The following is a 10,936-nucleotide window of genomic DNA, read 5'->3' as shown; positions in this document are numbered from 1 at the left end:
ATATATATATATATTTTATTTTAGGGCCATACCCACGGCATATGGAAGTTCCCTGTCTAGGGGTCCAATCGGAGCTGCAGCTGCTGACCTGCACCACAGTCACAGCAACATGGGATCCAAGCAGTGTCTGTAACCTACACCGCAGCTCAAGGCAACGCCAGATCCTTAACCAATGAGCGAGGCCAGGGATCAAACCTGAATGTCATGGATGAGAGTCAGATTCATTTCCGCTGGGTCCCAATGGAAACTCCTCCAAAATATATTTTTTAAAGATCAAAATTAGTGAAAAAAAAATCTATGGACAAAGTATCCAAAAAAATTTTAGGGAGTTCCCATTGTGGCTCAGCAGGTTAAAAACTGGACAGGGCTGGAGTTCCTGTCATGGCTCAGTAGTTAACAAATCCGACTAGGAACGATGAGGTTGTGGGTTTGATCCCTGGCCTCGATCAGTGGGTTAAGGATCCGGTGTTGCCATGAGCTGTGGTGTAGGTCGCAGACGCGGCTCGGATCCCAAGTTGCTGTTGCTGTGGCTGTGGCATGGGCTGGTGGCTACAGCTCTGATTAGATCCCTAATCTGGGGTTCCCATTGTGGCTCAGCAGTAACAAACCCAGTCGGTATCCATGAGGAAGCGGGTTCAATCCCTGGCCTTGCTCAGTGGGTCAAGGATCCGGTGTTGCCATGAGCTGTGGTGTAGGTCACAGACGAGGCTCAGTACCTGGCATTGATGTGGCTGTGGTGTAAGCCAGCAGCTGTAGCTCCAATTCGACCCCTAGTCTGGGAACTTCCATATGCCTTGGGTGCAGCGCTAAAAAGACAAAATTAAATTAAATTAAAAGGATTCCGGAGTTCCCGTTGTGGCGCAGTGGTTAACGAATCCGACTAGGAACCATGAGGTTGCGGGTTCGATCCCTGCCCTTGCTCAGTGGGTTAAACGATCCGGCGTTGCCGTGAGCTGTGGTGTAGGTTGCAGACGCGGCTCGGATCCCGCATTGCTGTGGCTCTGGCGTAGGCCGGTGGCTATAGCTCCAATTCAACCCCTAGCCTGGGAATCTCCATATGCCGTGGGAGCGGCCCAAGAAATAGCAACAACAACAACAACAACAACAACAAAAAAGGATTCCTAGGGAACTGGTTAAATGCAGTTACTTGGGCTCCACCCTCATTCCAGGATCTGGAGGCTGTAGGGTAGGGTCCACAGGGCAGGTGTTTTTCTCCTGGGTTTGGATCCACCTTTCCAAAGACAAACATAAGCCTCCTGACAAAAGCGCACCAGTGCCTTGGATCTGTAGTGAACCAGTTTCCTAATAAGTACCTCTCACAGTCTCTCCTTGTATTTTCACCACAACCCATTTGACTGAAACTCAGAGAGGGAGAGTGAACTGCCCTGAGACACAGATGCAAGAGGACCGGATGGAGTAGCCCTATGGCCATCAAGGTGTCCCTTTAAGAAGGAGGCTCATTCCTGGCAACTGGTACTCAGATGGGGCCCAGGGGAGGCCCCACGGGGAGTGAGGAGCAGGACTGGGAGGTCTGGCCAGGAGGAGGTTCCCAGAGCACCAAAGAAAGCCAGGCCCGAAAGCGGGGGGCCTGAGACCCAGCCTGGCAGGATCCTGCTCAGAAAGGAAGACCCTCAGCGCTTCTGGGCTGGACAGCGGCTGAGGTTTGGAGGTTAGGGATTGTTTGCTTTGGGCAGCATAGCTCTTACCTTGTGTGTTCACTTGCTTTGTAAGAACAACGTGAGGCGAGTACCTTACATGCTCAATTTCCGGAGTAGGTACCTACACCAGAGATGTTAAGGTTCTCCCAGAGTCACAGCAGTCGGGATTCTCATTCAGTTCTGTCCCCCACACTTTCCCCTGACCCCTAGCTGTTGTTAGAAGGCCAGGTGTCCACATGTTGTTGAGTGACTCTAGGGGATGTTGACACTCTTTTTCCTACCTGGAGTGTTACCTTCTGAGGGTGGACAGTCCTAGCCCCGGGGGCCGCCTCAGTGTAGACAGTGTGCAGTCAGGACTGAAAGTTCCCAGGGCTGCCCTTCCCCAGCCAGGTGACCTTGGACAGGCCCCTCCCACTCTGAGCCTCTTTCACTGCTATAAACAGGGCCACAGCTGCCAGCTTCTCTGGGCTGTCGGGAGGATGAGGGGTGCAGGGAAGGAGAGGTGATTAAAGAGGATCTGCGAAGAACAGGTCAGGGCTGGTTGCTGGGTTGCATGCCATTTCAGTTCAGGGGCAGGGGAAGCCTGGAGAGAATGCGGATGTTGGCTGTGCTTTTCTCCATTTTCCAAAATGCCTGCAGTGCTTATTATGTTGTTTTCACAATAAGTCCATTGAGTTTAAAGTGACTGAAGGGCGCATGCTGAGATGGTGTTCGTGGAGGGGGTGGAGGCTGTTGCTGGGTTTTCATACACCCCCTTGGGGCTCCCTTAGCCAAAGCCAGTGGGGACAGGGATGGCACTGCCGCCCTGGGGCTGGGGGGCAGGGTCAGCAGCACCTCTGCCCGTGGTGTTAGTGATGTTCTCGGCAGATCAGAACTCAGCCTCAGGATTGTAAGAACTTGGGCAAGTTACTCCTCACCTTTTGAACTTCACTTGGGGGATGAGGTGGGGGCGGGGGGGGGTGTCCCCTGGGAGGAGGCTATCTGATCTAGAAACTTTCAGATGCAGAAACTGAGGCCCAGAGAGGGGAAGGCCTTGATCAAGGTCTCTGAGGCATAGAGGTTGGTCTATGTCCAAGTTCAGGATTTTTATCACCTGCCCTCCCCTGAAATGTCAGCCCTACCAGGACTGAAATGGTTCAGAGATTGATTCACTCAGAGATGCCGGCTCTGTGCCAGGCCCTGTGCTGGGTACTCAGGTAATCAGAGCCAGGCCCTGCCCTTGGAGAGCCCTAGCTGGTGGGAGGGTTCTGCCTGGTTAGGGAGAGGTCAGGAAGGCTCTTTAGGAGAAATGCTGGTACCGGGCCTTTAGCACTGAGTAAGGGTTGCTCTGAGGATGGGTGAGAAGGGGTCCAGGTCCAGCAAATGGTAAACCAAGGCTGGAAGTGGGAATTGGAGTGATAGGGACCCACACATACAGGCACATGGGTTCAGGGTGGGGAGGATGGAGGTGAGGCTGGAGAGGTCCTGGGACAAGTTTGAGAAGAGCCTTGATCAGTGGGCGCAAGGAGCTTGGCTGCTGCCTTGCAGGCTCCAGGGGGTCACGGAGAAGTTGTGATGTGTCGGGACCAGGACACAGCTCAAGTGACCAGGGGTACCCAAGACATGCTCAGTTTGGCTGTGTGAGTCCACAGCGCCATCTGGTGTCCACCTCTCTCCCTGCAGCTTGACCTCACTGGGCTTTCTCTAGCTGGGGAAAAGGTGGAACCGAGAGATCTCTGCAGGGGACTCTGGGCTCCTGGGCAAACCCGTGGACCAGGGCCAGTCCCAGAAGCTCTGTCCCTTCCAAAGCAGCCAGGCTTCGCGGTCAAGAGCTCACATTCAGTGATGTGCCAGACGCCTACTCGGTTCTTTGCCTGCCCTCAGGCCAGGGTCCCTACCTGAGAGTGAGGAGACTTGGGTCTCCTGGTCCAACCTGCCAGCCCGGGCAGGAATCCTTCTATGCCATCGTTCCACTCCAGAGCAGGCCCCACCTCCAGACACACATCTGTGATAAGCATCTTACTCTTACCTAACAGCTCCTTCAGGCTCTGGGGAACTTTGCTGGAATGCTCTTTCCTTGGAATTTCCTCTGTCCCTCCCACCACCACCACCACACAGCCTCCTCCATGGTTCTCCTTCCACCCTGCTGGGACCCCAAAATCTTCACGCCTCGTCAAGAGAACAAAGCCAGGGACAACACAGCGTGTCTAGCATGTGTGAACCCACAGAAGCCTCTGCAAGGACGTTCACTAAATCTTAACGTATCTTCGGATGATGGACTTTTAGGTGACTTTTTTTTCTCTCATCTTTGTATTTTATCGGTTACTTACTTTTCTAAACATATATTATCTTTGCATTCCTATAACCTAAAATGTTTCATTTCGGAAAAAACGAAGAAATCTAAGCACACCACGGATAAAGCTGGTGTGAAGTTCTTAGAAGCAGGGCAAGTGGCTGACGGTGGCTCTGCAGTCCCCTATTTCTTGCCTCTGCATGTGTCACAGGGACTGTTCCGTTCCTCCTGGTGCTCTAGGCTCCTTGGGAGGCTGGGACCACCCCGACTTCTGGGGCTTCTTCACAGCTCTGGGCACATGGCAGGTGCACAGTACACCTCACCTCTCGCCAAACAACCGCATTGTCCTCCTCCCTGGTTTTCTCTTGCCACCCACCCACCCCATCGCCACCCCCTACCCTGGCCCCCCGTCTGTTCTCAACAGTGCAAATCAACTACATCCCTCTTTGACCCACAGGCCCTGCGCTGTCTGGCACACTGGCCCCTCCAGTGTAGACCGCCTTTCACCACCTTATCTGTGCTCAGCTGAAGCACAGTGTGGCCCCTCCAGTCCTTTGACTTGCTGCTCCTTCTGCCCAAATGCTCTCCCCTCAGATTTGTGCTTTGTCACTTAGGTCTCAGATTAAACATCTTGTCACACAAGATTTCCCCAACCTCCTTCTTCCCTTCCCCCCACATACGCACAAATATGCTGCCACCTGGTTTCATTTTATTTTATTTTCCTTTTTAGGGCCGCATCCACGGCGTATGGAAGTTCCCGGACTAGGGGTTGAATCCTGGAACTGTAGTCACCGGCCTGCACCACAGCCACAGCAACGCCAGATCTGAGCCACATCTGTGACCCACACCACAGCTCACAGCAACGCTAGATCCTTCACACTGAGCGAGGCCAGGGATCGAACCCACGTCCTCATGGATGCTAGTTGGGTTCTTCACCCCCTAAGCCATGCTGGGAACTCCTGGTTTTATTTCTTCCCTAGCACAACTGTCACCTGAGACTACAACTTTGTCTACTCTGCCTCCCCAGAATTTAATCCCCACCCAGGCAGGGGCCTTGCCAGTCCTGCTCACCACTGTACCCCTAGCACAGAGGCCCAGTGCCCCTTGACACATGGCAGGCTTCCAGGGAAGTTTGTGGGGTTGAATGAACTCACTCCAGATCGACTTGTTGTTAAGTCACAATGTCTAAGGGTAAAATACCTGTTCTTCTACCATTCTCCCCAGAAGGCAACAATGTGTGGCTGAAGTACCTTATCTTGTCAACTGTCCTTAGAAGCGAGAAGGAGCTGGGGCCTCTGCACAGGGCTGGCCTGCAGGATGCAGGAGTCCTCCATCCGTGGCTGTTGAATGGGTGCTGCTCTCAGCCCGACAACATTCATTGATCATCTAATCTGCACCAAGTGCTGGGCAAAGAGTTTTCCATTTACTCTCTTCAAAACCACCCTGTGAGGTAGGTATCGTTTCCCCTATTTTACAGATAAAGAGAAGAGGGCGTTCCTGCTGTGGGCAATGGGATTGGTGGCATTTGCAGTGCCAGGACGCAATCCCTGGCCTGGCACGGGTTAAAGGATCTGGCATTGTCGCAGCTGCAGTGTAGGCTGAAACTGTGGCTCAGATCTGATCTCTGGTTCGGGAACTCCATATGCTGCAGTGGCCCCCAAAAAAGGAAAAAAAGAGACAAAGACTGGCTCACAAGTGGCAAAGTTAGGACTTAAGCACAGGCTGTGTGATCTTAGACTAGGTGCTCTTAGAGGACTCCTGCCTCTGAAACTGCCAGCTCTTGGCAAGCAAATATGTCAGCCAAGGCCACCTGCCTTCTGTGTCCTCTGGAAAGTCAGAACTTCTTGCTTTATTTCTTTGGTTGCCCTTGGCATACGGAGTTCCCGGGCCAGGGATCAGATCCCAGCCACAGCTGCAACCTAAGCTGCAGCTGTGGCAATGCTGGATCCTTAACCTGCTGTGCTGGGACAGGGATCAAACTTGCTTCCCAGTTCTCCCAAAACGCTGCAGGAACGTCCTCTTATTTACACTGGAAAAATGCCTCAATGATGAGGTCTTAGCTATGTGGTGATTTCAAGGGCTCAGCCACTTGCACCTGGATAACTTACTGTACCTGTTTCCCCACCTGTAAAACGGGACCAATGGTTACACCTCACATCCACTGCGTGCGAAAGCTGAGCGGAAGGTGCTCAAAGTGGCCCAACTGAACCTGCAGACACCTGCAGCCACGCCGGTGTGTCTTGCAGTACTGGGGGTGTTCAGAGAGCTGACCACCCATCCCAGCACTTGTGAGATCATGGGAACAAGGTGGGGAGAGAGCCCCGGGGCTGCAGACACAGGCTATAGCCACAATGAACCCAGAAGTGAACACTGCTGGGTGCAGTCAGATGTCCTCCAAGATCTTAGAAGTTGGGGCCAGCAGACCAGGCTTAGGAGCCTGACTCCGCCACTGGCCACGAGGTGACCATGGGCTAGCTGAATTCTCTCGGAACCCTCTGACCATCTTTATAATCCAGTGGTGAGAGTCATCTGTTCTTTACTGCTCTTGCCACTTCTCATCCACAAGGCGTACAACCAAGCAAAGGCGGCCTATCCAGGCTCAGCGCAGTTCAGCTCAGAGGAAGACAGACGAAGCACAGCCTGTGGTTGCTTCATGCATGACACAAATGCAAGCAGGCAGAAGTGAATTTATTGCATTAGAAAAAATACCAAAGGAAAACAGCAAACACCTCCATACTAGATACAATTATTAGTTTGATTTCAAGGGTGAAAAGGGATCGCAAAGGTACAAACTTCATTTCTGAGAGGGGTGACGGTCTCATCCCTCCTCCTCCTTCCCTGTCCCTTTAAACCAATGGGCCTCGATGGAGGTGATACAATCACACACACGGCTTGCTCTCACCCTGCTCGCCTGCGCACACCCGTGCGGAGCCAGCTCGTACGATGAGCAGGCTCCTGAGGTTCTGGGGTAGACAGAGAAATGTGAGGATGGGGTGGGGGGGGTCCTCGCCGGGCCCGGGGTTCCAGTTAGTGACCGTGGGCCTTGGGTGGGGGAGGGAGAGCTCGCCTTCCTGCAAAGCTCTGAGAAGACGGCTGACTGACCCCTCCTTCTCTCCCCACAAACCCTAAGGCACAGGCATTGGCACAAATAGCTGTTGGGCATGAAGGGTGGCTTTCAATGAGCAAGTGACTCAAAGTCTCTCAGGGGAGCCACGTGGGCTAACTTCTTGGTACAGCCCTGGGTCTGGAGGTGAGCACTGGGGGAGGGAAAGAAATCAGCTGAGCCTGGATATGGGGGAGGGGAAAGAAGGAGCCTTGATGCCCATCACCCTCTGGCTAGAGCTGAGTGCCCTGGGCAGAGAGGTCTGGAGCAGGGGCCTGGAAGAGAGTGAGGGCTAGGCGAGGCAAGCTGGAAAAGGGCAGAAACCCAGCTGGGAAGCAGAGCAACGTCCTCAACCAATGCGCTGCCCTCCCAGGAGGAAGCCCACCCGAAACCCACTCGCCGTGGCCCAATTCTGCCAGAGGGTCAACATTAAATAAGAGCCGGTGCTAGTTTCTACTCTAATGTCTCATTACCATGCACACTGGCAAGTCAGTGGGTCTTCGGAAAAATTAAAGTGCTTAATGGTTTGTCTTCCAACCTTGAAAGTTCCAAAGTGTCCCTTGACATCACAGCTAGTCATCGCAGATGTGCCCAGTCAGGTGACAGGCAAACACTAACGCAGAATAACATCTCTAGCTAAGACCCTGGTGATGCCAACTGCCATGGCTAACAGCAGAGATGGGAGGAGATGAGGCCGGACGTGAGCAACAGCTTTTTGGAGAGGAAAGGCACCTGCTGCAGGCCAGACCCCAGGAAAGAGAACATAATTCAAGTCTGAGAAGTGGCAGGAGCCGTGGCAGGAGGGGCCCAAGTGCCAAGGCTGGGCTCAGGTACCGAGAAGATCTGAGCCCCTCCTCCACATTCACTTTCTCAACTTAAAGGAGGATCACTTGAAGAAAGAATCGGAGAGCCTCTCCAGGTGAGAAGCTTCCAGATTGTTTCCTGCCTATAAGCTCCTAGCAGCAGCTCTTTAGGAAAATGCCCACTTACACCCTCAACCTCGCTTCCTTACAGTCAGAATGACACCGGAAATAACACGTGCCTTTGAAACACACTTAGGATCACGTAAAAATCCCTACCAGAAACAACCCTAAATTTCCTTGCCACCTTGATTCGGCCTTACTATTCTTTCTACATCGGGGACATTGCCCCTTGGTCCCCAGCTGAACACTGCACACTGGCCTGGGTGGGGTGGGTACAGTGACTACAATAACCTACGTTATCACTCGCAGACAACAGGGCTGGGTTTCTGCTGCTCCCGACCTTCACTAGCTGTGACAGGGCAGCTATGCTGAGGAAGAACAGTCAGCAGACAGCTAGGCAGGTCCTCCAAAATCCACGTCAGAGGATTGGCAGACAGTCTGGGTGGAAGGAAGAATGGCTTTATCCTGTTTCTTCTGGCCTGACACTTGCTGTTGCTCTCCCTCGATCCTGAGGCTTTGGGTTGCTCCAGCCCGGGCCCCGTGGCCTTGACTGAGGGAGGAGAGGAAAGGTGGGAGAGACTGTGGCTAAAAGAGTTCCTTTAGGTTGGCTGAGTCATCTTGAAAGTGGTCCCACGTGCACCATATCCTTTGGTTCATTTAATGCTAGAGAGTAACCACTTCCAGGTCATGGAAAACGTAAAACCCACCTGGCTCCCACAGGTGGTGGCAACCTGGGTAGAGCGTGGGCATTCTCCGGAAAGAGGTCCTAGGTTGGGGTTCCCCACACTGTGCCGCTTGCTTTCTGCTTAAACAAACCCCCTCCCTTTCTCCAGTGTGGAGGACGCTCAGGAAGCAGCGTCAAAAGTGAACTCACAAACAAGACAGCCTTAATAAATTAGTATAATACTATTAGAAGGGATGGCATTTTGTTCTGTTTCTTAGCAGCAATGTCCTATGTGCAGCCTGATGATCTCCTTCCCTGGGAAATTTAAAAAGCCGTCCCCTGGTTGTTAGCTCTGATGTAAAATTATAAAATAGAAATCTGGTAGGGTTTGTTTTGTTTAAAAAGGAAAAGCCCCGGTGAGGCAGGGCGGTCCCATGGAGTCCTGTTAGCTCTGGCCGTTGGGTCGGCCCACCGTGCTCCCTCCGGGAGGCTGGATCTGGATGGAGTCCAGGAGGGGCCGCAGGGCCTGTCCGAAGGGCCTGCAGAGAGAGCAGACGGGGGGCTGGGATGGGTGGGCTGGCCAGCGTGCCCAGCTCTGCCCACACGCTCAGCAGCACGGCCACACCAGGAGAAAGTTCTCTCACCTCATTTAATTCTCTCACCTGACTCACACAGCCTTTTTCTCAGAGGCATCTCTGCGTTAGTCTGCTCTGTGTTCACTCCTAGCGCTCTCTCCTCAGTAAACGCTACCGTCCTGCTACCTTCCCCTCTAGGTCCCGGTTAGCTGTGGTTTGAACAGGTTGGGTACATACCGGGAACCAGAGCTTTCTGTACTTTCCATGCTTGTATCTTTAATTCTCATGGTACAAGAAGATAAAGTTTAAATTAGGAAGCCGAGGTAAGAAGAAAAAGGATATGAAAAAGAAGTCAGCAGTGAAGACAGCACACGATTGGACTCCTCAGGGAACTGAGGTCTTCTCGGGGGCACAGGGAATATTCAGGTGCAGTAGTTCCCGTCATGGCTCAGTGGGTTACAAACCTGACTAGGATCCATGAGGATGCGGGTTTGATCCCTGGTTTCGAAGGATCTGGCATTGCCACGAGCTGTGATATAAGGCACAGATACGGCTTGAAGCCCTTGTTGCTGTGGCAGCTGTAGCTCTGATTCAACCCCTAGCCTGGGAACTTCCATATGCTGCAGGCGCCACCCTAAAAAGCAAAACAAACCAACAAATGACAAGTGCAGGTTGTCAGAAGGTGTTAATGCCACTTTATAAAGGACTCCCAGTTTGCTGTCAGAGTGGCTTAGCTGGAAAGAAGACTGCAAATATGGCAGTCATAGAGACTCTCCAAGATCACTTCAACCTAAAATTGGATTGCCTAGAACACATCTCACAGTTACTGGCTTTTCTTTTGGGTGGATGCTGCCATTTTTGAGACCCATCCCCAAGTTCAAACAAAGGAAATGAAATATTCTAAAAGCATAAACAGAGGAAACCAAGAACTATTAACCCATATTCAGACAAGTCCAGGAACCCCACCCATCCTATTCCAGATACTTGTGCTTGCTCAAGGCCCCGTCTAGATCTTTCAGTAATGCTGTGAGGTTTAACACACCCACCAGGGAATAAGAAGGAAGGGCCAGGATTGGGAGATGTGGCCTGACAATGACAACAGCCTTCTTTTCCTGAGGGGTTCCTACCAGGTGTGAAGAACAGCTCACCTTGCTGAGCCTGCTGAACCTGCCAGGATCCCTGTTGGACAGGGCCCTAGTTCAGGAGAAACTGAGTCAGTTAGTAAATGGACCTGGTCCTAGAGTGGGTGGAAGTTGCCTGAATGCAATCAACAGCAAAAGGAAGGAGGAGTGTGATGGCACGGGTGGGTGTTCTTTCAGGGGACACTGCCTGCATGACGGCACACAAAGCTTGGGCCATATCAGAGGGGAGGGGCTACCTCTGTTTTTGAAGAGGACATCTACTGAGGGCTGACTGTGTGCCACAAGGTATGAAGCGAGTAGGAAGTTGTCTTTAAGGGGTCAAAGAGTCAAGGTGCAGGGGAAGAAAGATTAACAACAGTTTTAAAACAAGCCACCCTACTGATTCAGCCTTCTCTCTGCTGTCTCTCAAAGACTCCTTGTAAGTGGGCACTTTGGGGAGCGGCATGCTTCATGTGCAATGGGAAAGGCACATGCCAGGATTCTGTACAAACGCTGGGGCCAGCATCGAGTGGTTTCTTTGTTCTGCAGTTGTACTCAGGCCAGGGTAGAGTTGGTCCAGCTCCAGGGAGGGTGAGGGTAACACAGGTGAGCACCTGCGA

The 10,936-nt window shown here is 52.5% G+C and overlaps 1 protein-coding gene and 1 long non-coding RNA gene across 3 annotated transcripts in view; one reads left to right on the top strand and one right to left on the bottom strand.

Moving 5' to 3' along the window:
- The first annotated feature begins 1,524 nt into the window (after positions 1 to 1,524).
- Positions 1,525 to 10,081, top strand: LOC110260626 (uncharacterized). The gene is made up of 3 exons (XR_014803017.1): positions 1,525 to 1,669; positions 3,674 to 3,923; positions 5,155 to 10,081. It is a non-coding gene; the product is annotated as an uncharacterized LOC110260626 (long non-coding RNA).
- The window catches only part of DESI1 (desumoylating isopeptidase 1), a 24,726-nt gene continuing 20,390 nt past the window's right edge, over positions 6,601 to 10,936 (bottom strand). Inside the window, exon 6 of one of the 2 annotated variants that reach the window (XM_005652508.4) lies at positions 6,601 to 10,930. In XM_005652508.4, the coding sequence (XP_005652565.1) occupies positions 10,786 to 10,930 (145 nt within the window). In that variant the 3' untranslated portion in view covers positions 6,601 to 10,785. 2 annotated transcript variants of the gene reach the window in all.

This window comes from Sus scrofa, chromosome 5, assembly GCF_054392235.1.
Source record: "Sus scrofa isolate SSC_HxYL_T2T_F1_AM1 chromosome 5, Sscrofa_HxYL_maternal_Yorkshire_Landrace_v2.0, whole genome shotgun sequence".
Classification (NCBI taxonomy): domain Eukaryota; kingdom Metazoa; phylum Chordata; class Mammalia; order Artiodactyla; family Suidae; genus Sus; species Sus scrofa.
This window is presented reverse-complemented; position numbering and strand designations above follow the sequence as displayed.